Source organism: Ranitomeya variabilis, chromosome 3 (assembly GCF_051348905.1).
Source record: "Ranitomeya variabilis isolate aRanVar5 chromosome 3, aRanVar5.hap1, whole genome shotgun sequence".
In the NCBI taxonomy this organism is placed as follows: Eukaryota; Metazoa; Chordata; class Amphibia; order Anura; family Dendrobatidae; genus Ranitomeya; species Ranitomeya variabilis.
This window is the reverse complement of record NC_135234.1, coordinates 677,821,840-677,846,172: the sequence shown is the minus strand read 5'-3', so window position 1 is coordinate 677,846,172 and position 24,333 is coordinate 677,821,840. Positions and strand designations below refer to the sequence as shown.

General features: G+C 47.4%; 1 protein-coding gene across 2 annotated transcripts in view; it reads left to right on the top strand.

The window, feature by feature from the left end:
• The first annotated feature begins 332 nt into the window (after positions 1-332).
• The window catches only part of ESPL1 (extra spindle pole bodies like 1, separase), a 65,993-nt gene continuing 41,992 nt past the window's right edge, over positions 333-24,333 (top strand). The window contains exons 1-16 of one of the 2 annotated variants that reach the window (XM_077297999.1): positions 333-471; positions 1,898-1,983; positions 6,507-7,580; positions 8,286-8,390; positions 9,397-9,517; positions 9,961-10,097; positions 12,253-12,446; positions 12,787-13,029; positions 14,378-14,522; positions 14,729-14,882; positions 14,961-15,100; positions 15,207-15,341; positions 15,846-15,965; positions 16,811-16,982; positions 17,825-17,953; positions 18,056-18,212. In XM_077297999.1, coding sequence (XP_077154114.1) covers positions 348-471; positions 1,898-1,983; positions 6,507-7,580; positions 8,286-8,390; positions 9,397-9,517; positions 9,961-10,097; positions 12,253-12,446; positions 12,787-13,029; positions 14,378-14,522; positions 14,729-14,882; positions 14,961-15,100; positions 15,207-15,341; positions 15,846-15,965; positions 16,811-16,982; positions 17,825-17,953; positions 18,056-18,212 — 3,236 coding nt within the window. In that variant the 5' untranslated portion in view covers positions 333-347. Of the gene's footprint in view, positions 478-1,897; positions 1,984-6,506; positions 7,581-8,285; positions 8,391-9,396; positions 9,518-9,960; positions 10,098-12,252; positions 12,447-12,786; positions 13,030-14,377; positions 14,523-14,728; positions 14,883-14,960; positions 15,101-15,206; positions 15,342-15,845; positions 15,966-16,810; positions 16,983-17,824; positions 17,954-18,055; positions 18,213-24,333 lie in introns of both variants that reach the window. The other variant, XM_077297998.1, reaches the window with a different exon arrangement.

Genomic DNA, 24,333 nt, shown 5'->3' with positions numbered 1-24,333 from the left:
AGAAGACTACTGTTCCAACCTGAGTGATTTGGATATCACTCTTATAATAGAGCAAGGATCACCATATAGCCTGTATATTCCACATAGATACATGCAGTAAGGATGACTCTTACATTTGGCTGAATATATGCATCATTATTAAATATAAATACAAAATAAAATATAGCAACATCGCCAGCTCATCCGTACATGGACACAGCCTTGAGCTAAGGAGCAGTGCAAGTCAGAAACAATTCACATCCCCCCCTCAGTTACTAGATTAGCTCACTGCGCATGTGTGCTGCGAGACTACAACTCCCGGCGTGCCCCTCGACTTGTCGCACAGTATGACGCACTATATATAGGGCATGCTGGTTGGCTGTTGCGGTAGATTTGAAAATAGTGCAGGCGGGATCCCGGGACGGAAGTCAATACGACACGTACTAGTGAGCTGCGGCGGAGATCAGCGCCTGCTAACCGGAGACGAGAGCGGTATGGGTACGGGAGAGGCGGCGTGTCCCGTCATGGCTGGGTGTAACTGCCAGTGCGGCACGTCACTGTGACCGAGAAGCCAGGATGTTATATATATATATTTCTATCCTGTATTGTGGGGTCTCTGGTTTTTGTAACACTAGAAAATGAATGCAGCTCGGATGGTGACATGGACCAATAATGCAATGATACCGATAGACACTCGCACTAGTGTTTGTGTACGCAGTGTAGGGCTGTGTACTTAAATGTCAATAAACACCATTGAAGTCTGAGCGAGGCCTAATCTCCGGCCTCTGTCACACACTGTTCTCTATGGAGGAGCCTCAGCTTATTTTTAAGGAGCACAAGAAAAAGCCGTCATTGAGTTTCATCAGAGCGGTTCCTGTTTCCCCTAACATTACCCGTTGTGGAGAGTCTAGAGGCCGCCATTCACATTGTGCGGTTGTGGTGTCAGGTGTGTGGCGGCTTGTAGGGACATGGCGGAGGCGACATGACGTTACGCCTCCGTGTGGCGCTGAGCTTTGTAACATCGGGTTCCCTTAACTGTCACTGGATTCCGCTGCAGATCTCCTTCATGCACATCCGCACCTAAAGGTACCTTCACACTAAACGATATCGCTAGCGATCCGTGACGTTGCAGCGTCCTGGATAGCGATATCGTTGAGTGTGACAGGCAGCAGCGATCAGGATCCTGCTGTGATATCGCTGGTCGTTGCTGAAAGTTCAGAACTTTATTTGGTCGTCAGATCGGCGTGTATCGTTGTGTTTGACAGCAAAAGCAACGATGCCAGCGATGTTTTACAATGGTAACCAGGGTAAATATCGGGTTACTAAGCGCAGGGCCGCGCTTAGTAACCCGATGTTTACCCTGGTTACCATCGTAAATGTAAAAAAAACAAACAGTACATACTCACCTTCTGATGTCTGTCACACGTCCCTCACTGTCCGCTTCCTGCACTGACTGAGCGCACACAGTGCAGGGAAGCGGACGCCGGGGGACGTGAAGGTGAGTATGTACTATTTGGTTTTTTTTACATTTTACACTGGTAACCAGGGTACACATCGGGTTACTAAGCGCGGCCCTGCACTTAGCAACCCGATGTTTACCCTGGTTACCCGGGGACTTCGGCATCGTTGGTCGCTGGAGAGCGGTCTGTGTGACAGCTCTCCAGCGACCAAACAGCGACGCTGCAGCGATCGGCATCGTTGTCTGTATCGCTGCAGCGTCGCTTAATGTGAAGGTACCTTAATCCGCGCCATGTGCCTTTACCCACAGACTGTACATAGTGTTTTTGTTTTTTTGAGGTTGTCAAAAATGTTGAGATTTCCAGTGCGAAGAGCTTCCGTTTCAGATCTTGTCCTCTGCAGGCGTCACCTTTCTCTGTATCGGTGCTTGTTAACCCTCTGCTTCCTCTCCTCCTTGCAGGTAAGATGAAGGCCTATAAAGGATCAGACTTTACAAAGTTGACCTCCTCACTGGAAGCTGTAGTGAAGCTACAAGCAGAGCTAAAGGTAAAGATTCAGGATGGCCGGCGCCGTCCAGAGGATCTTGTGTCCCTCTCGGCCGGTGCTGTCTTGTAATCTCACTCATTTTCTCAGGAGACAGATGATATATTGACACATACGCTACATCTTGTCTAGACCAAAGCATCATTGTAAACAGGTTGTCCAGCACGGCCCGTACACTGTTGGGTATCTACTGCTGTTACTGCAGGGCAGCTAATATTCTTTTCAGTAAGAGCTGATCCACAGTACCTGGCAGCCAGTGTCCAGCGTTTCACTCCATTTACAACCAGACGCGATCGGAGTTAACAACTGACAGTGGGATTGCCAGGTGTCAGACCCCTAACGATCTCCATTTTATAACCTATCCAGACGATGGCTAATTAATAAAAAAAATTACTGGGAAACCTGTGCACAGCTGGCCATTCCCACCATGGGCGCCCACTACTCTACAAATGACTGGTTCTCCTGAGCATGTATGCGAGCTACTCGGGCTAAGCCGCTGTCCAGTACCTTAGTGGGTTAAACTATTCTCACTGGATATCGCCTATCTGCAGGATGGCTGATGCTTTACTGATCTGTGGGTGTCCAATCACTGATCCTTTTATCCTTTTAGGCTGTGTGTGTGTGTGTGTGTATGTATGTGTGTGTGTGTGTGTTTGTATGTATGTATGTGTGTGTGTGTGTGTGTGTGTATGTATATATATGTATATATATGTATATATGTATGTATATGTATATATATATATATATATATACACACACACACACACACACACACACACACACACACACACACACACACACACACACACACACACACACACACACACACACACACACACACACACACACACACATATATATATATATATATATATATATATATATATATATATATATATACACGCAGCCCACGTAGTATATAGCAGTGTGGGCACTATATCCCTGTTTAAAAAAAAAAAGAAAAATAATTAAAATAAAAAAGTTATATACTCACCCGCCGGTGTCCAGTGAAGCTGTCCCGATGCGCGTGCTGCTGCCGCCAGCTTCCGTTCCCAGAGATGCATTGCGAAATTACCCAGATGACTTAGTGGTCTCGCAAGACTGCTAAGTCTTCTGGGTAATTTCGCAATGCATCTCTGGGAACGGAAGCTGGCGGTAGCCGCGCGCGCATTGGCGGACGACGGAAGGTGAGAATAGCAGGTTTTGTTTTTTGGTTTTTTTTTTCTTATTTTTAACATTAGATCTTTTTACTATTGATGCTGCATAGGCAGCATCAATAGTAAAAAGTTGGTCACACAGGGTTAATAGCAGCTTTAACGGAGTGCGTTACACCGCGGTATAATGCAGTCCGTAATGCTGCCATTAACTCTGTGAGCGCTGACTGGGGGGTATGCAGTGCGCCGGGAACTGACTGGACGAAAGTAAGGAGGGGCTAATTCTCGGCCGGACTGTGCCCTTCGCTGATTGGTCACGGCCTGGTGGCCGTGACAAATCAGCGACGCAGGATTTCTGTTAGACAGACAGAAGTACCCCTTAAGCAAAAAAATATATATGTATGTATGTATGTACCAACACACATCACAGCAGTTACTAATTCAGAAAGGACATTTTCAAAAAACGCCACATTAGGCCAGTTGATTTCCTATCTTTAACATTGTAGATGCAGGTGCATGCGTTCGCCCGTGTTTGCTTACGCATGCGTATTTTCGCGGCTGGGCGTGGCTGACGCACCATGTTAGAATTTTTTTTAGCGTCAAATTTCTGCCACCATACGCATATGGACGCTTGCGGAAGGGGTGCGTCAAAACAATGCATTAGTCTATAGGAACGCAAGGACATACGGACGCTTGCGTTTGCACAAGGGTCTATGTACTGAAATCCCGTGAGTCACACCCATTGGGCGTGGCTTGTCAAGGAAATTCTCCTTGAAAAATGTTTTCATAACATGCGTGCACATAACGCAAACGTTGCTTTATCTGTCATGTCTAAGTTGATGCGGATAAAAAAACACAGCGTTATTTTGTGTTGCGGTTGCGTCCGAAACGCTGCGGACTCAACTGCAGATGCGAACCTAGCCTTAGAGATGAATACAGGTTAAGACTACAACCGAGTAGCAGGGCCCTGTTCACAAGAGCTTATGCTCTGTGGAAACAGCAGTGCTATAAACAAGTCTTTCCTGCTTCACTTATACAGGTGTATAATGAGACTCTCACTTTACAGGCAAAGACCTGGAACGATGACTGTGTAAAACGTATTGCTATTGTAATAAAGCTGTTTTGTGAGCCCAAGGAGCCGGATCACCAAAAAGAGCCGGACTGCCCATCTCTCATGAGAAAATCGGATCCATTATTCTGATCTGTGTGGTATAGGCGTCATCCAATTTTTCTCATACATGGAGAAATTTAACAAAAAAACAATTTCTCCAACTTCTCCATTCTGACAGTCCCTGAGAATTTGGACTGCACTCAATGTAATTCGCGTGCCGTCTCTTTTCACGGAACCATTGACTTGAATTGCTGACTTTTGATCCAACCCTTGGATCAAAATCTGACATGTCCACCGATATTTTCCGCTGACCATAAATTCTGATGAAAAAAAATCGGACATGTGAATGGCCCAATCGACTATCACAGGTGTGAGCGCCATCTGTGAAAATCCCGGATTGCATTCGTATGCAAAAACCAGACATCTGAATGAGGCCTTATCCTCGTTACATAACGGAGCAGCAGATCCGACAACCAACCGCTGCTCCATTCATTGTCTATGGAGCTGCAGAAGAAAGCCAAGTGTAGCGCTCGGCAGCCCCATAGACAATGGATGGAGCAGCGGTCGAGCACTTCTGCTCCATTCTGCAGGTTGGTGACGCTTCCACAAGGATAGCATATGGTTCGCGCATGGATTGTAATACCCGGACTGACCGCCTGTCTCACGAAGCTGTTGGGTCAGTACAGAAGAATTGCAGTCGATTCTGGCATTGTGCAACAGCCAAATGTGAATGTAGCCTTGGGGTGTATTTACACGTGGCATTTTCATGCGTTTTTTTTTTGTTTTGTTTTTTTTTCCGCTAATTTCAGCAATCAATTGTAATGAAGGTAGAAGTGTATATACGGGAGATCCTCTCTCTCTACCTGTAGAATAACAGTCCTGTTGCCCTAATCACACACAAAATTAAAACCACATTGCTGCATGTGTCAGTCTAGTATGTCCAGGAGCTGTGATAATTCTCATGCTCTTTAACTTCTAACTTTGAGTGGTTTATCTATATCTGCATTCTCACAGCACTATAAGTGCTGGAACTTCCTTACACTCACGTCTCAGAATATATATTGCACTTGACATTGTCCTATAGATAAGCAAAGTGCTATGCAGATAGTCTGTCACATTATATATTTGAGGGGTTGTCCGGCCTTGGGGTACCATTCTGCAGTAACTGCTCTGTAAGGATTCTGGGAGACGCGGGGCATGACCGCAAGTACGGTATGTGCTTTGCATACATGCAGACCTGCTAACTAGACATGTCACTTCACTCAATGCCGGGAGTATGCAAATTGCACTTGTGGTCATATGACCGTCTGCTCCTGGAGCTGGAGAACTGTGTGCACTGTAAGGATTCACATTTACCCCAAGGCCGGACCAACCCTTTAAATGAGATCAAGTTGTCTGACAGCAAAACAACCATTTGGATTCTCTGCAAAAGCTGCTTCAGTGGTGCCGGGGTAATGTGGCATCCTCTGCTTTAATATGTTGTCCTGACTCTTGGTCATCATTTTATAGCAGGCAGCAGTGTAGGTTTGGGTTCTGGCCGCAGGTCACATCCCAGGAGACAGAAACCCCTGCACATGGAAGTTTTCTACTAGTGACTATCATTTTGGGGAATTTTCCATTCATGTCAGATCTGCTCTGGCAACGACAGTCTGGCACCTTAGCGGTTAATTCACTCATCACAAAGTTTGGTTTAGTAATTTCTGTGACGGTCCCACTGGTCTGTATGGGGTTTCCAAGACTCCATGCGCTCCAGATCCGGTCTACAGGGCCATTCTGTGCGCTCCCACCATATGGACACACATGCCTGTTCTGTGGTGGCTGCGCATGTTTTCCATGACATAGAGATGAGTAACAAGCAATGGTGCATCGTGTGGCCATCTCGGAGCCCTTATACATCTATATAATGTCTCCTGACACCTATGGAGATGTGGGGGAAGCAACCAACATAAACGATATTATTTAACTTCCTTCAGCTCGATCTTGAGCCATGGCAACTTGATGGATGAACACTGTTGGAAGATCGATGTTCAAGCTTGTATATCTCCATCAGGGTCTTCTCCACCGTTGATAGTATCAAGCCGTCGGGTTGCAGGTCTTCCTCTTTGCCTCCCATAATAGTCACTTGTTGCTTCTGCTAAGGTTCTGTCCAGAGCTGCTGCCATTTGTTACCTGATGAGTCTCATTCATTAGTTTTCTTCCTTTTTGCCTCTGGTTCTTTGTACATGGATGGTAACACTAATCTGTCATGTCTTGTTTTTCAGTCATATCTAAAAGATGTTCACTGCCATCAGTCACGTCCAGATCAGTTATTTGATGAGCGCTTTGTCTGCGATCGTCTCCTGCGGGCCTGTAACCACTGGGCTGCAGAGTCCACCTGCAATGGAGAACATCTACAAAGCTTGGTGCCCTTGGTAGAGCTGGCAAGTCGGGGCTTTTGTGTGTCGAGTCTGGAGCGGATACCTTTCTATTTGGAGAAGATACTATTTCACATTCTGAAGAATATGTCCGTACACGATTCTTCATACCAGGCCTGCTCTCAACTCTCGGACCTCCTATATTCTTACCTCAGTGATTGTCCTTCAGAGCAGCAAGCCGCGTATGACTTTGGTGCCATCACTAAAAGCTGCTTTCAGTGTCTGTGGAATCTGGCCGGAGAGCAGAAGCCGGGCGCCGCTCCGTGTACCCGGGAGGCACTAGGTCTTCGATTACATGCCTTGCGGTTCCTCATGTTGGAGGAAATGTCCAGTTCCCATGCTGACGCTCCCATCACCATATCTCGGCACGCCAAATCTGCAGCTTTGGCGTTTGATGCCAAAGGAAAATCTTCCAGCCGAAGTGACGCCTGTTTCCTTAGTGAATCCTTCGAGAACTTGTTGATTAAACCTTTACAGACTTACAAGAAATTAACCCATTCATGGGCTTGTTCCCTGGTGGAAATGACATTACAGAGGATTCGAGTGCTTTGTAAAAGCGGCTGCTTCCGCCAGGCAAAAGAGGTGGCACATGGAGTCGTTACATGTCTGAGCGAGGCCGAGGGGTGCTGCCAGTCTGCGCTAGCAATTTTAAGCTTTGCCATTGAAATTCATGAGGACAGGAAGACTTTTGACACTGGAAAGCGTTTGATGCAGATGGCAGAGACTATTGATGGGGCCTCGTCCCTGGGCCATGGTTGGCAGTGCCAGGCTGTAAGTGAATGCTGTCAGTTTACAGTTTCGTGTTTGGATGGCTGCCTCAAGGATTCTTCAGACTCGGCGCCGCACGGAGCAGATGCTGTTCTCAGTCTGGACAAGTTTCTGGAGGCGCACTTCAATCTTGTGGAGAAGCAAGTTTCTTTGGTATGTACTTTAATCATGTGTGTAGTAGTGAGTTTCTTTTTCATTATTTATCAGTAGAAATGCTGGATATGCTTTTTGATATTACAACCATTTATTTTTATTTAATTTATCTAAAGTAAAACATGAAGCAATATTGCAGATAGTCTTGATTTACACAATGTTGATGGGGGGGGTCCACAGCTCCAGTGAAGATTACGGTCCCCCCTTGGTACCTCTGTGTACTCCAATCTGCAGGCATTAATGGATTATTCTCAGAAAACCAAATTTTCCCCTATCCATAGGATCGGATTACTGATCACTGGATATCTGACCACTTGGCCCTCCCAGTGATCCTGAGATCGGGACTCCAAAACCCCAAGACTGGGTTTCTACAGACCCATCCAGAATACTTTCTCCAGATGTATGTGATTTGCCCAAAGGAGGGGAGAGTGAAAGCGGCTCTTATTGACCACTGGGATCGGGTGACCATGCCATGCAATATCCGGGAGAGCTAGTGCCAACAGCTCTGGAATCGCACAGATATCAGAGTGGTGTTTTGCTGGGTGAAATATAGGCATCAAGAAGGTGTTGACCAAGTATTGGACACCTCATTTAATGGTGACTTTTGGGTCCCCTGCAGATTAATAAAATGGTCGATTAAACAAATCTTAATTTTTTTGATGTGTGTCGTACTTCATTTTTAACACTAATGTGTTTTTCCCTCAGGTCCCTGAAGACGAGACTCGCCAACTCCGATCCTTAAAACTGCAGCAGATTTGTGCCTTCCAGCAATTTACAGACGTCGCCTGCTCGTTTCTCCAACGCTCCAAGGTACCAGAAATAAGGTTTTCGTTGGTTGTCATGACTTGTATGTTGAGGTCTACGATTGTACCCGCTGGTGTGAACTCTGCCATGTAAGCGGTCTGATCTGTGGCGGCGGTTATTAGTACCTTTCTTTGTTAATCTGCCTCTTCCAGAGTCCTGGATAACATATGTAGACTTTTCATGGGCTAGCTTCTGTCCATAATGACAAGATGGCAGAAAGGCTCAGGTGTCCTGACCACAGATGTCGCGATATTATGGAACACACGGTGGTGCCATCAGGGTTGAGCTTGTGGAGTAGTGTAGGATTCAGGACTATAGATGGGCTCCAGTGGGCAGGAATATAGTAGCTGAAACTAATGGGGTCTTGGAATAGACACAATCAAGCTGGTCATACACTTTAGGCTGCTGTGGCGCAAATAATGGTTATACAGAAATCTCTCCTGACTTCCTCCATTTAGGGATGCATGGATTTTATTTATTTATTTTTTTTAAATAAACCATGGCACAGTCCACCAGATGGTGCGATAGTTGTGCCGAGGTCTTTGGAATTACCATCCACTAAATGGAGGAAAGCTCGGCCTGACTGAGCGATCATGTGCTGTATGAGCCACCTCTGGCAGCAGCTTATGTCTGAGCCAAACCACCAGATCGGTGATCTTTCTCTCCCTCTACATCTGTCAGCTAAGTGTCAGGAGGCCCCCATACATATTGATGGTTGGCCGATCCCACCAATATCGGTGGATTTGGAAGCCTTCTATCTAATGTGTATTTAAGCCTTAAGGCAGGAATTGGACAAGACGCTGGACCCCCAAACTTGGCTCAACATGGAGACCTGTATTAATCCAAGTTCAGAACGGCGTCATGCTCCAATATGTACGTGACACTGGATGGTACCGTGAAGCATTCCTCCGTAAGGCAGTGTAGTGATCATGCATTAACCGGCCCAGTTTCCTATGTGTAAGTCACAGTTGAGGTTCTGCAGCAGCGCTATCAGTACTGGTTTTCTTTGTAGGATATGAAATGTGCTGCGTTGCAGCGACTGCTAGGAGCCTGCAAGGACTGGGTGTCCCGAATGCTGATCTCCATGCACGGCCTCTCTGCTCCAGATTCCACCGAGTTCCTAACTATTACAGGTTTGTTACTCACCACCTCCTTAATTCTGTTTTATATTGGCAAAAAGAGGGACACGTTCCAGTTCATAAAAATTGTCACTTTTAGATTAACAGCTGTATGTATGTATGTATGTTTTTATTTTGCATTGATCTGAAGTTGCGTTCAGGGATGTCTAGGGACACTCGTGTGTGGGTATGTGGCAGGCTCTGCTCTCCACTGCCCATGGTCCTCACCACAGATGATGGGCTCAGACATTGATGCAAATACAGGTATCTTTAGAGGTGTAAGTGGCCATCCCCGGCTGATGGCAGCGCCAGCTCTCATTTCCAGGCTTCCATAATGATTTTATTCATATCTGTCAATATTTTTTCCAATAACAGCCAGTGAAGATCTGTATTTCTGGTTTTCCCTCTTGTATCTCTTTCCAAGTGGTAACGTTGTGCTTGCGTCTGTCTCTCCTCAGCTACCCGGGTCCATAATATGGCTTATTGGTTCTATTGCCAGAGAAAATATAAAGAAGCGTCAGATCTGATGGCTCCGCTTTGTGAGAGGCTTGCAGCCGGAGGTCCTGGGGGTGATCCTGATCTGGCTGTGGAAAGGGTAAAGCTTTGCTTTCATCCAACCGTTTAACGGGATTGTCCTATAATGTAGAATGTGACTGACTAACATGAACACGTAGCGCTCACATTAGTGATTCGCTCATACGTAAAAACACAATTGTCTTTACCATTGATGTTTCATCGGTGATTTTGTATGTGAGAAGCAGAAGTCTGGATGAGGTGTAAGGCCGTATTCACACCTCAGTGTCTTGTGGTCAGAGTATATGTGCCTGTGAGTTTGGATGCAGAGTCCCGTGGCGGATTTGTGTATCTTGATCCATGAGCTCGACCTCCATTGGAGACGCACGTGCGCACATCGGTGGGCATCACAAGTGGGTTTAGGTGTCAAATGCCCGTCTCCCTTTTCTTCTGACTCCTCTGGAACTCACATAAGTAATACGTTTACTATGTGTAATATAAATCTTGAGAAAGTGGAAGTTTCTTACGAATGGAAGGCTAGAACTGAAATAGAATTGTTATTAAAGGGAACCTGCAGCGAAGTGCTGAGCGATCCAGGGGCAGCATGCATCAGGCACTGGCTCTGATTTCCGTCATATGTTTGACTCTAAAACACTGTGATGTTTCAGAGAACGTACCGTATTTATTTAGATTATAAAACGCAATTTTTTTTCTTTTTTTTTTTTTTCTTTTTACCCACATTTGTGGATAAAATGGGGGTGCGTCTTATAATGCAGATATACCTTATCGGCGTGCTGCTGTGCTGCAGGGAAGGGGGGGTTCTCTGCCCCCATTTTGTGAAAGGCCGGAGCCCCCAGCAGTCCTTCCATGGTTTCCTGTGTGTCTGACTCTGGGGAAAATCGCCGCCGGCGGAGCATGCGCAGATGGAGATCTCCCCGGGGCCCTTTAAACTGTTTCTCTGAAACACCGCAGCATTTGGGTGAAACCTATATGGCTGAAATCCTGCAGCCAGCGTCTGATGTGTGCTGTCCCTGGAGCGGGAAGCATGTCTCCGCTGTCAGGGTCCCTTTCAGTATATATGCAGCGCCCCAGAGTCCTGGTCGTTGCAGTACTGATGCTCCGCCGCTAAGGGGGGTGTTGGTACGTCTGATGGCACTTAAGGAGTTCACCTGACCAGGTATCACAGACACCAATACACTTCACAGTCTGGCCTCCAGGGGGAGCAAAGGGTTCTATGCATTAGGCCACTCCTCACAATTTGGTAAAACTGGGGGTTAGATAGGAAGTTAGTCAGAAGCTGACTGGGTTGGAACCAGCAACATCCTGTGGCAGAGGGTGTTGCAGGGGAAGATTCAGGGGGGTCTCTGTCAGGGGTGGGATCCTGACAGTGGCCTAGCGAACAGAACGTTACGGAGCCACGCCTGCACCCGTTGCAGTGGCATCCTAAGAAAGGAAACGAAGCGAGGTTTATTGTGGAGAAGTGAGAAACGAGATCACAGCAAAAAGGAGATAACACCAGTAGGAGTCGTGCCGTAAGATCGAGGCAACATCCTACTGAGGCGCGTGGCCGGAACGCCGAGTAAGTATTGGGCTCCAAGCATTACTTCAAACCAACGGCAGGACAGTTAATTTTAGGTTGGCTGTCTCACCTAAGCAGACATAGGGGGCAATTGTGGGAGAGGGGCGACGCTAGGGTCCCGGAAGAACTCCAGGCCTACCCGACATACGGGTGCGTCCTATCCATATCATCTGGGGGACGGAGAAGAACATCAGAATAGAGTTGAGAAAGAACATCAGAAACAGACACAACAGTTGTGAGGACTATCCCGTGGTGCTCAGCAGGGAGGACTACAACACACAGGCGCTAGAAGGTAGGCACAGATTTCCACCTGCAAAGGGAACTCTGGATGTGCCTTCGGACCGGCCGGTCTCAGCCAGCCTGTTAGCAGTGCTCTGGATTGCGGATCCTGAAGCCTTCAGTAAAGAGGTAAAGAGACTGCAATCCTGTGTCCTCGTTATTCATAGCCCCTTGCACCACCATCACACCTTTCATTGGACGCCCCTTAGCAGGGTCACGGACCGGGTCTAGCCACCGTGACAACCCCAGAACCGAGACTGAGAGGCCCGGTACCGAGTACCCCGCAGCCCTGCGTCTGGGGGCGCTCCATCTACATGCCTTGTTTACACTTTCTGTTAATAAGTGAAGATTTTCTGCATATGCCGCTGTGTTTTCCCAGGTTCACCGCTGCTTTAAGCTGCATGTGGAGAGCTGCAGGAAGGCTGGGCACGCTGCCCTCGGACTGGAAGCTGTGACTCTCTGGATACGAGCTTTGCGATCTCAAGTCACCCAGCAGATGACGGAGCCGGTCACCCAGTGGGTCAAGATTAAAATTGATGGTGCGAGGAATGGAGATGAAGATCTGCATTTGCAGTGAGTGAGACCATTAAGCAATTTGGACTTTGGAAGACATTCACGAAAATGTGCCCATATTCTGCACATTTTAGAGATTTTTTCCAATGGGAATTAGTTGTGGGGTGTCCAATATTTTTTGCTACAAGTGTTTAAAAAAAAAAAAAAAAAAAAAAATGTAAGGAAAAGTATTCAACGTGTCTAATTCAGATTTTTCCGTGTGCTATTCTGATCTGGTGCAGTTTTCATCCATCACTATTAATCCAAAATAACTTTTTTTTTTTTTAAATAAATTTTTTTTACTAGAACCTGTGGCTACAACTGATTTCTTATGAAGCTTGTTTTGTTTCCTTATTGACAGTACCCTGAAAGACGGACTTTCGGATAATCCTTTGGACCCTGAATTGATGATTTCTCTCCTGGCAACAGAATTGAAGGGTTATAAATCTGTCCATGGTGACACCGGACAGGAGCGCTACAATACAATCTGTGACCTCCTTGAACTTTGCGCTGAAGAGAGCAGCCTCGCCGATCACCGGCCGCCTTTCCTTCTTGAGCTTGCTCAAGTTCTCTGTTATCATGACTACTCTGGGCAGACTGAATGGTAAAGTGGATCACGTGAAGTGCGGCTTTCATTGTCCTGATCAAATCTATGAATTTGCTGTTAGGGATGAACGATCGTGCTGCGATAAGGCGTTATATGAGCATGCTCGGGTGCTAACCGAGTGTCTTCGAAGTGCTCAAATATATTCAAGTCCCCGTGGCTGCATATCTTGCTGCTGTTCGACAGCCACAACACATGCAGTGATTTAGGATGTAGGATTTAACAGCCATGAGACATGCAGCCGTGGGGACTCGAATGTATTATTCGAGCACCCTAAAGGCCCTTGGTTGGCACCTGAGCATGCTCAGATAACACCTTATCCCAGCACGTTTGCTCACCACTAATAGTGATTGTAGAATATAGAACTGATGCCAGGTTAGCAAGGCATCAGTCCTAACTACTACACCGCCAATAAATGAGTATTGAAGTTGTGTATATGATGGAGATGACTCCAACAAAGTGTTAATCCGCACAGCGGGGAAGCCCACTCAGTGCACAGGTAATTGCATGAACTGATGCTGCAAGCATGTATATAGCAGTAAGTGCTCTGTGAGCCGGGGTGCCACTCCAAAGAAAATAGCCACAATGGATACAAAAATTGAAAGGAACAGATGGCACTCACCGGTTAAAAAACTTCTTTATTCCAATACTTTAAGAATGTTCACACGCTTCGGATTTTGCTGCGGAACCGCAGCTTTTCTGCAGCTGCGGGTCTGCAGTAGTTTCCCATGCGTTTTACAGTACAATGTAAACATATGGGAAACGCAATCCGCAGTGCCCCATGCTGCGGAAAAAAACACGTGGAAACGCAGCGGTTTACATTCTGCAGCATGTCAATTCTTTGTGCGGAATCCGCAGCGGTTTTACACCTGCTCCATAATAGAAAACCGCAGGTGTAAAACCGCAGTGGAATCCGCACAAAAACCACGGTAATGCCGCAGGAAATCCGCAGGTAAAAGGCAGTTCTTTTTACCTGCGGTTTTCACAAATCTGCAGAAAAATCCGCAGTTCTGAAGAATACGTGTGCACATACCCTAAAACATCGGCGTCGGGAGGATGGGAGCAGGAGTGGAATGGACGACAGCCGTTTCGCGCTGCAGTGGCACTTCTACTGGTCACTGGAGAGAAGCGCCACTGCAGCGCGAAACGGCTGTCGTCCATTCCGCTCCTGCTCCCATCCTCCTGACGCCGATGTTTTAAAGTATTGGAATAAAGAAGTTTTTTAACCGGTGAGTGCCATCCGTTCCTTTCAATTTTTGTATATATGATGGAGATGACTCTTTAAACTTATAAAATCGTGTTGAAATGCAATCATTGATGTGTCAATATTCCAATTTCTTCTCCCCAGTACGGCCTTGGATGCTGTGCAAAATTGCCTCAGACTTCTTGATTCTGCTTTGCAAGGTTTAGAAAACCAAAAGCATTTACTGGATATAAAGGCGCAGGCGCTGCTGTGGCACTATATCTGCACGTTGGAAGCGAACATGCGTGAGGTGCGTGCAAAGAGCAGCCCATAAGTGAGCGGTAGACTGTGATCATGGGAGGTCCAGAAACAAGGACCGTAGAGCTTTTGTTAGATACTTTTTCCTACATGACTGTTACATGTACAGCTGAGCTGTAATGTAAAGGTTCCTTGTTCTTCTTATTTTCTTCAATCCTTTTTTTTTTTTTTTTTTTTTTCTTGCTGCACAATGTACAGGGTTTGGAGGAGGAACAAAGGAAAGAAAAGCTAGACTCCCAACGCCAGTGGTTGGGTATAGAATATGAGCCCAATGACCTCAACTATGAAGACAAACTCCTGGATGACGTGTCTGCCAGGGATGGCATCTGTTTCACACTGGCCGGGGAAGCGGGTAAGAAATCGCTTTGCATTTTAATAAAAAAATATACACCCCTGTGTTTATATAGCTTTCTTTTTTTGTGGGGAGTAGGACCCATGAAAGGCCTGAATGAAGCGCTGGACTTGTGGAGATCACTCCTCTCGGGCCCCGAAGTTCCATCTCTCCATAGCAGTGAACAGACTGTTTTCTCGCTGCATCTGTTGGGATCTCTGTTTCGACTCATGGGAAAGGTGAATCCTAACTATTCTTGCCATTTGCTGTTATTTTTATCAATTAAAGGGAAGATTACTGATCCTCTCCACCCAGTGCATAACCTCACGGATTGTGTTTTTTCAGCCTTTGCAGGCTATACAGAGCTTTCTGCTTGTGAGACATCTATGCAGTTCCCTCGGTGATCACATCCGGGCGGCCGGAGCCCTGTGTCATTTAACCAAACTTCTGTTTTATCTGGAGGGTCCAGAGTATGCAAAGGTACGTCTGTTTGCACATTTTGGATCTGGGGGGGTGGGAGAGAGACAAAAAATTTAAAAATGTAATAATCAATCATCCATTTTAAAGGGATTCTCAGCAGGTTTTTGCTATGTAATCTGAGGACAGCAGGAGATAGAGGCTGAGATATGGAATTCAGAGATGTGTCACTTGTCACCGTGCAGCTGTTGGTTACTAACTGTGAAGGATTTATCACAAAGAAATTAATTTTGCTGGACTACACTAGTCCAGCAACGCCCCCTCCTGTGATGAGCAGCTCACTGGGTATTCACTGTACACGGAGAGACTGGCGGGGGCAGGGTTACTCATTCCTGAGTATTGTATATGAGAGGAGAGCTCTGGTAATGTTACCTGGGAGGGCAGGCTTACTGGCTCTCCTGCTGAAAGGTGCCATGCTGTCCATGGTCAGTCCTGCATGTCGTTCTTTTCTGGTTGATGTATCTAGCTCTTTACCTGCTCTTATATCTGGTAATCTTATTTTCTTAGGTCACCCTTCAGGAGGCAGAAGCAGCTCTGCTGCAAGCGGACACCTCCTCTGAAATCTACGTATTGACTAACTGCTGGTTTCAACTTCATCAGAGCCATCTTTTCAGGGTGACGGACCAGGTACATTGAGTGATTGCTATCCTCCATACTAGTATAGTGTGCTGGTAATCACATCTCACCTTTTACGGCTTTTCAGTAAAGATCTTAAAACTGTAATTAATGTCCTTCAGCACAATTAAAGTATTTGTCACCAGGGTTTTGCGGTTATCTAAGAGTAGCATGTTGTAGAGTCCGAGACCCTGAGTACAGTGATGTCACTTACTGGACTATGTTTTGCTGTTTCAGTACAAATCGGTGTAATTTTATCAGCAGGAGATTATCAGTACAGGACAACTGGCCTGGTTCCTCCTAGTCCAGCCACACCCCCAGCACTGATTAGCAGCTCTCTGTCACCATACAATGTACACAAAGCTGTACTGTGTGTACACTGCTCAACAATGGAGCTCTGCAGCAGAGTGTACTGTGATTTTAAGGCTATGTGCCCACGTCCAGGATTTTTTGCTTCCCCCCCAGCGGTTTTCCACTCAAAACGCTTGCATTAAGCATCCCATTTTAATGCATTCTGCAATTTTTTTTAAAAAAAAATATTTTTTTTTTGTGGGAAAAAAACACAGCATGTTCATTAATTTTGTGGAAAATCTGCGGATTTGCCACTATATTATTGTATTGGGAACCTCCGGAAAAAAACGCTAAAAAAAAAGCACGAGTGGCTTTCCTGCAAAAGGAGTCCGGATTTGCTCAGGAAAATTCTGCATACGTTCCTGAACGTGGGCACTTAGCCTTAGTGATAGATCGCTGGTATTGGGATTACTCTCTCCCTACCTCATGCTGCTGTCAGATTTCTAAGCAACAACCTGATGACAGATTCCCTTTAACTCTGACTTTCCTTTCTGCATTGTACATAGGTTGATAAAGGAGTACAGCTCCTTGTAAGTCTCCTCCAACACCCATCTCTGCAGAAGTCTTCCAAATCTTGGTACCTCCTGAAAGTTCAAATTTTGCAGGAACTTTCCCTGTTTCTTCAGCTTCCACCTTCAATTCTGCTCCCGGATCTCTACAGGCAGCTCTGTTCGCTCGGTAATGTTATTTACAGCTTTTTTTTGCAGATTTATTGTATGTACATAAGCTGACATTGCCAGACCTGGCACAGACTAGTGTACCTAAAGTTGTGTGTTCTCAACCCCTCCGCACAAGGCACAGATTCGGCTCAACTAAAATCTGAGATCCTTGGATCAGGAACAGTACAGACATTTATAGGACACTTCATAACTTTCCCAAATTATTACCTATTTTAGGAGTCGGTCCATTTTATTCAGACTCCACGTCTGACTATACAGCCCTGGCCTGCATGGTGTGGGCTCAGGAACTGTCCGACCGTAATACATAGCTATATATCTCTTATATATCAATCTCTGGCTAAGTGTTAGGCTCACCATGACTGTACTGACTTGGAGAATCATGTTGCCGGGTCAGTCTTCTGCACAACGAGCTCTTTAAAACAAAACCCCAAAAAAACCATAGTGGAATTGAACAATTTTTTTATTTTTATTTTTTTCACAATTTCACCTTTACATGAATAGTGTCATAAAAACTACGACCTGGTCCTCATGCGGCTAGAACAAGAGAGGAATTAAAAACTATATGCATCTTGGTGGAAGAAAAACAAAAGCTCAAAAAAGGAAAAGTCAACCTGTTCTGAAGGGGTTAAATTATTAGATTATTCGCTGTATAATGAAGTTTTGCCGTTTTTGAAAGTGGGCCGAAGATGAACAATACTTTGTATATTCGGACATTTTCGTTAATATTTCTGTTGGTTTTTGAGGTTACTCTTATCTCAAGTCGTAGGCTACATCCGCACGGGATGATTTTGCTGTGCGTTTCCTGCACTTACCCTTAATGTTTGGGTTTTGGATTTCCAGGATGGCATAACCCAGAAACTGCTCTAACAGAGGCCCATAAGCTGCTCAGGAGCATTGTTCTGCTCTTACTTGGAAGTGATGCTCTGACCTCTCCGAAGGCCTCCTCTGATGCCTGCTTCGTGGATAATGGTAATGACGGATAATGGGGGATGTGGATAAGTAATAGTCACTCTGCCCTGACACCAATGCTCCAAACTTATCATTCACTATACTTTTTCTCATTCTGATTAGGAGAGAACCTCCTCCAGAAGTGGCAAGTTCTTTCTGACCTGCTGAGTTGCTCCCAGGATCTCATCACCACGCTGAGCCATCTTGGCAGTGTTTCCGAGGCCAAGTCTTTTTGTCTAGAGGGACTAAGATTAGCGAAGAGTCTTAATAGCACGTGGCAGTAAGTAACCATTCCCAGCTCACCTCTGTACAAAGCTTTGGGGGGAACTTGTCATATTTGGCCAATAATCTACATCTCATCCTCATCTAGCCACTTTTGAAATGTTGCAGGAAAAAAAGACAAAATGCTTGGATAAGCTGAACGGGATGGAAGTACAATTGGGCCAACACTTATGCCAAAAATTTTGGAATTATTTATAGTGCAGATCTATAGATATTACTTTTATCACAGGAAAAATCTATATTTTTGTACAGTGTTAGCCAGTAGATAGAAAAATATTACAATTTGAGTCCTCAGTGATATCAACCACTGAGGACTCTTAAACTTTAATTGTCATAAAGACCAGTAGCAATGGGCCCCATTTATGAAGAGGCAATGTTCATTAGAGTACCTAATCTCATGTGAACCTCTATGGACTTCTGCTGATCAGCTTATGCCTTTTTATCAGAGCATTACTTAAGCTTCAGACTTGGGTGATAACTTACAAATTTCTCCTACGCCTCATTGGGGGACACAGGACCATGGGTGTTATGCTGCTGCCACTAGGAGGACACTAAGTAAACACAGAAGGAATAGCTCCTCCCCTGCAGTATACACCCTCCTGCTGGCTCTCAGTGAACCAGTTCTTGCTTAGTGTCTGTAGGAGGCACTTGGGTCTGCTTTCAGACCCCACCGTTTTTATTTTAGCTTTTTACTTTTTATTCTATTTTTCCTTAACGGAGCGAATGGGGGCGACAGATCCTTTCTAGGTTCCGATCTCCCCTGAACCATCAACAGGCAAGTACGTGGAGCGTCCCTCCCGTATCCTTTCATGCAACGTTGGATGCCAGCCCTGAGCTCACATTACGGGCGACGGTTCCTTCGCGTTCCGATCTCCCCCCTCCATAGCAGGCGACCACATGGAGTAGCCCTCCATCTACCTCTCCTGGAGCCAGGTGCATAGCCGGACATGAGATATATATGGCGTCCGTGCAGCCCCCCTCTGCATCATCACTGATATAGCGGATGACGCATGGCGGCAGAAGCTCTCCCTGACTATGGTGACGGTGGATTGAGCACCAGCCCACCGCATCTACCGTGAGTACACTGCGGGGGCCGAGGCGCTGGGGGGTCCTGGTCCCCGGGGTATGGGAGGTCCTCACCTTAAGCCTGTGCCCATGGGTGGTCCGTAGTGCCGCAACCCCACGAAGGAATGCAGCTAATGTTGGCGCCAATAGCGGTCGCGGCGCTGCAGGCCGCAACCACAGAGGTAAAAAAAAATAAAAATTCCCTCAATACAGGCCAGCGTTTTGGCCACGCCCACTGGCAGTTAGCCCCACCCACTTTCCCTGGCTCTTCTCGTTCCCTGTGATGAGCTCCCACTTCCTGGTCTCGGCGGCCATCTTGGGACACCCACAGCGCTGATGCTGCAGCACTGCTCCAGCGTTTCCTATCACAGCCCTCAGGACTAGCGTTTTTCTCTGCCAACACTGCGGACCTGCCCTGGGGACTCAAGACACAGGACCCTGGGTAAGCTGCAGACACATAGCTTAACCCTTCCCCTGCTAGTAAGCGCTTTCCTCCAGGCTTTACTATGTCTCAACCAAAGCCTCACAAAGTCTGGGAAAACCCACACTGTATTTTTCACTGCATGTACCTCTTGTAAGGTATCATTACCCCGGGGTCACAATACTGCATTGTGCACAGCTTGTGAACCGGTGACTGCTCAGGAACCACCTGTTGCTGATACTGAACCCAGTGAGCCTAGTCCCCCTGAGTGGGCTACCTCCCTTACCCAGTCTATGGCATCCCTGGCAAAAGCGTTAGACTCGTTCCGAGACCCTTCCTCTAACCAGGGCACTAATACGGACGACGCTTCCGATGGTCAGAACCCCTCGTACTCCAGGGGTCGTACCTTGCCAAGGAGTTCTCACTCTTCTAGGAAAAGGACTCATGCTATATCCCCAGACCATCCCCGGGATTTGGGTTCTGAGAGCTCCATTTCTCGCTCCCCTTCCATTGGGGCTAGTAGAGAACCTGTTTCAGAGGATGATTCTGACACGTCCCTAGATCAGGAATTTCATCACGATCAGGAGACTCTCTACTCTCTAATTGAGTCAGTGAATAAGGCTTTGAGACTTGAGGAGGAACCTTTATCTAAAACGGATCAGGCCGTGTCCTTTAAGAGGACCAAACGAGTGTTCGCCACTCATCCCGAGTTTAAGCAAATTGTTGAATCTCACAGGATCCGTCCAGATAAACGATTCACAGGGCAGAAGCCCATGGAGTCCAAATATCCCTTTGCCCAGGATCTAAGAAAAGATTGGTCACAATCTCCCCCAGTAGATCCTCCGGTATCACGCCTGGCTACGAAATCAGTTTTATCCTCCTCGGAGGGCGCCTCTATCAAAAATCCAACCGATCGTCAGATCGACAATATGGCGCGTTCAGCCTTTGGAGCCTCAGCGGCCGCACTCTTTCCATCTTTTGCCGCTACGTGGGTGGCTAAGGCTGTGACCCACTGGGCTGAGGTCTTGTCTTCACCAGTACTGGATACCAATCTTCTCCCCCCCCCCCCCCCCCCCCCGAGATGGCAGACCTCGCTACTCAGATAGCCAGAGCTGGAGATTTTGTAGTGACCGCATCCCTGGATGCCGCTGACTGCGCTTCTCAAGCAGCAGCCAATGCCATCACCATCCGGAGGTCCTTATGGCTCAGGGACTGGCGTGCGGATTCTACTTCTAAAAAGTCATTGACTTCTCTCCCATATCAGAGCGGTCGCTTTTTTGGCGAAAAGCTCGACCAGATAATTTGACGCCACTGGAGGGAAGAGTAAATTTCTTCCACAACACAGACCCTCTTGGCCCTTTCGGAACCCGCAACCACAGGCTCGGTCCTGATTTTTATTTATTTTTTTTTTTTTTGGTTACAACTCAAACTGGTCCTCTACTTCCACATCTCCCGGTTCCGGCCGGGCACAACGTGGAGACAGAGGTTCACAGACCTCTTTTAAGCCTTCCCCTTCATGGAGAGGCAGGCCAAGGCAGCCGGGATCCAGAGGCGCCAGAACGGGCAGACCTTCCACACAATGACTCACTGCGGTAACCGCAAAGTAGGCGGCCGCCTGCTTTCCTTCAGTGCCGCGTGGCTCTCGGTCGTTCACGACGAGTGGGTCCGCGGTCTGGTGTCCTCTGAACACGAGAGATCTCTTAACTCGTCCTCCAAACCGTTTTTTCCTGTCTTCTCCTCCCAGGGCAAAAGCATCAGAGTTCTTCAAAGCTATAAGCTCTCTGACAAAAGACGGAGTTATTATTCCGGTCCCTCAAAGCGAAAGGTTTCAAGGTTTTTATTCAAATCTCTTCATTGTTCCAAAGAAGGACGGTACAGTACGGCCCATACTGGACCTAAAACTGCTGAACAGGTTCGTCAGGGTGCGACGGTTCCGGATGGAATCGCTTCGTTCTGTCATCGCCTCCATGGAAATAGGCGAGTACCTGGCGTCTATAGACATCCAGGATGCATACCTCCACATTCCTATTTTACCTTCTCACCAAAGGTTTCTTCGTTTTGCAGTTCAGGAAGATCACTTCCAATTCGTTGCTCTGCCCTTTGGCCTCGCCACCGCTCCCAGGGTTTTCACCAAGGTCATGGTGGCTGCCGTGGCCATACTTCACACCTGAGGTGTGGTGGCGCTCCCGTATTTAGACGATATCCTCATCAAAGACCCCTCTTTCTGCTCCTGCAAGGAAGCCGTGGCCATCACAATAGATACCTTTTCTCGCCTGGGTTGGAAGATAAACTTCAAAAAATCTTCACCAGTTCCGGCTCAGCGAATTTCCTTTCTAGGAATGATGCTCAACTCATCCCGGGGGTCGGTTCTTCTTCCCCCGGAAAAGATCTGTCTTGCAGCGAGAAGCTCAGAAACTCTCTCAGCCTCGCTCTCACTCTCTGCGCTTCAGTATGAGAGTCCTCGGCAGGATAGTAGCAGCTATGGAGGCAGTTCCATTTGGCCAACTACACCTCCGTCCTCTACAGCATGCCCTCCTGGCTGTTTGGGACAGGAACCCGTTCTCCCTAGACCGTCGGTTCCTCCTTCCTCAGTGAGTCAGACAGTCTCTCAGGTGGTGGACATTGAAATCCTCCCTGAATCAAGGGAAGTATTTTCTTCGAGTACACTGGCTGGTTGTGACGACAGACGCCAGTCTCCTAGGCTGGGGAGCGGTGTTCCTTCATCACACTACTCAGGGCCGCCGGTCCCCCCCAGGAATCACGCCCTCCAATCAACATCTTGGAAATCCGGGCGATCAGGCTGGCACGTCTCCAGTTCCATCCCTTCCTAGCAGGTCGCCCAATACGGATTCAGTCCGACAACGCCACTGCAGTGGCATACATCAACCGCCAAGGGGGAACCCGCAGCAGGGCGGCCATGACAGAGGTAGGCCACATTCTCCGATGGGCCGAGGAAAACCGTTCAATGATCTCTGCGGCTCACATCCCGGGAGTGGACAATTGGGAGGCAGACTTCAGTCGGCAATGCCTCGACTCCGGGGAGTGGTCTCTCCATCCGGAGATCTTCCACCAGATCTGCTGTCGTTGGGGAACCCCGGACGTGGATCTGATGGCCTCACGGCTGAACTCCAAGGTTCCCGACTTTATGGTTCGGTCCCAGGATCCGGCAGTCATCGGGGCAAACACTCTTGTACTCCCATGGAATCATTTTCGGCTTCCGTACAGATTTTCCCCGCTTACTCTCCTGCCGAGAGTCATCAAGAAAATCAGAGCGGAGAGGGTACCGGTAATCCTGATTGTGCCAGAATGGCCGCGCCGGGTGTGGTACGCGGAACTAGTTCAACTAGTTGCCGACGTTCCCTGGCGATTACCGAATCGCACAGATCTGCTATCTCAAGGCCCCTTTTACCACCAGAACTCAGAGGCCCTGTGTTTGATGGCATGGCCGTTGAGTCCTGGGTCCTAACCCAGGCAGGTTTCTCTCCAAAAGTCATAGCTACCATGATCAGCGCTAGAAAGCCTACGTCTATGCGTATCTATCATCGCACTTGGAAGACTCTTTTCTTGGTGTAGCGACCGAGGACGTTCTCCTCTACATTTTTCCATCCCTTCCATTCTCGAGTTCTTACAAACGGGTTTGGACTTGGGTCTCGCCCTTAGTTCTCTCAAGGGGCAGATCTCAGCTCTGTCTGTTCTCTTCCAACGCAGGATTGCCAACAGATTACGGGTCAAGACGTTTATTTAGGGAGTCTCCCATCGGTGCCCCCCCCCATAGGATGCCGCTGGAACCATGGGATCTTAATCTGGTCCTCGGAGTTTTGCAACAGGCTCCTTTCGAACCTCTACAGGAGGTTTCCCTGTCTCTTCTTTCATGGAAAGTTGCTTTTCTAGTTGCGGTCACCTCTATTAGACGAGTCTCTGAGCTGGCGGCTCTGTCCTCTCAAGTTCCGTTCCTGAATTTTCATCAGGATAAGGTGGTTTTGAGGACATCCCCGTCTTTTCTACTGAAAGTTGTATCCTCTTTTCATCTCAATGAGGAGATTGTCTTACCTTCATTCTGTCCGGCACCAGTCCATCGCATCGAGAACGCCCTTCACACACTGGATTTAGTGAGAGCTCTTATAAGATACATCTCGCGGACAGCGTCTTTCCGCAGGTCAGATGCCCTATTCGTGCTCCCGGAAGGACCGAGGAAAAGGGTTTCCCGCTTCCAAGGCGACAATAGCCAAATGGATTCGTTCAGCTATTCAAGAGTCCTACCGAGTCAGAGGTCTTCCTGTCCCAGCAGGGATTAAGGCTCACTCCACTCGGTCAGTGGGTGCGTCTTGGGCCATCCGGCACCAAGCTTCGGCAGCACAAGTTTCTAAGGCTGCGACTTGGTCCAGTCTGCATACCTTTACAAAACATTACCATATTCACTCTCAGGCCCAGGCAGATGCGACCGTCGGCAGACGAATTTTGCAGGCGGCTGTGCCGCATCTGTAACTTGTGGGTACAAGCAGCAATTGCAGTTAATTGTTTCCCACCCAGGGACTGCTTTAGGACGTCCCATGGTCCTGTGTCCCCCAATGAGGCGTAGGAGAAAAGGAGATTTCTTTATCGCTTCATTGGGGGACACAGGACAACCATGGGG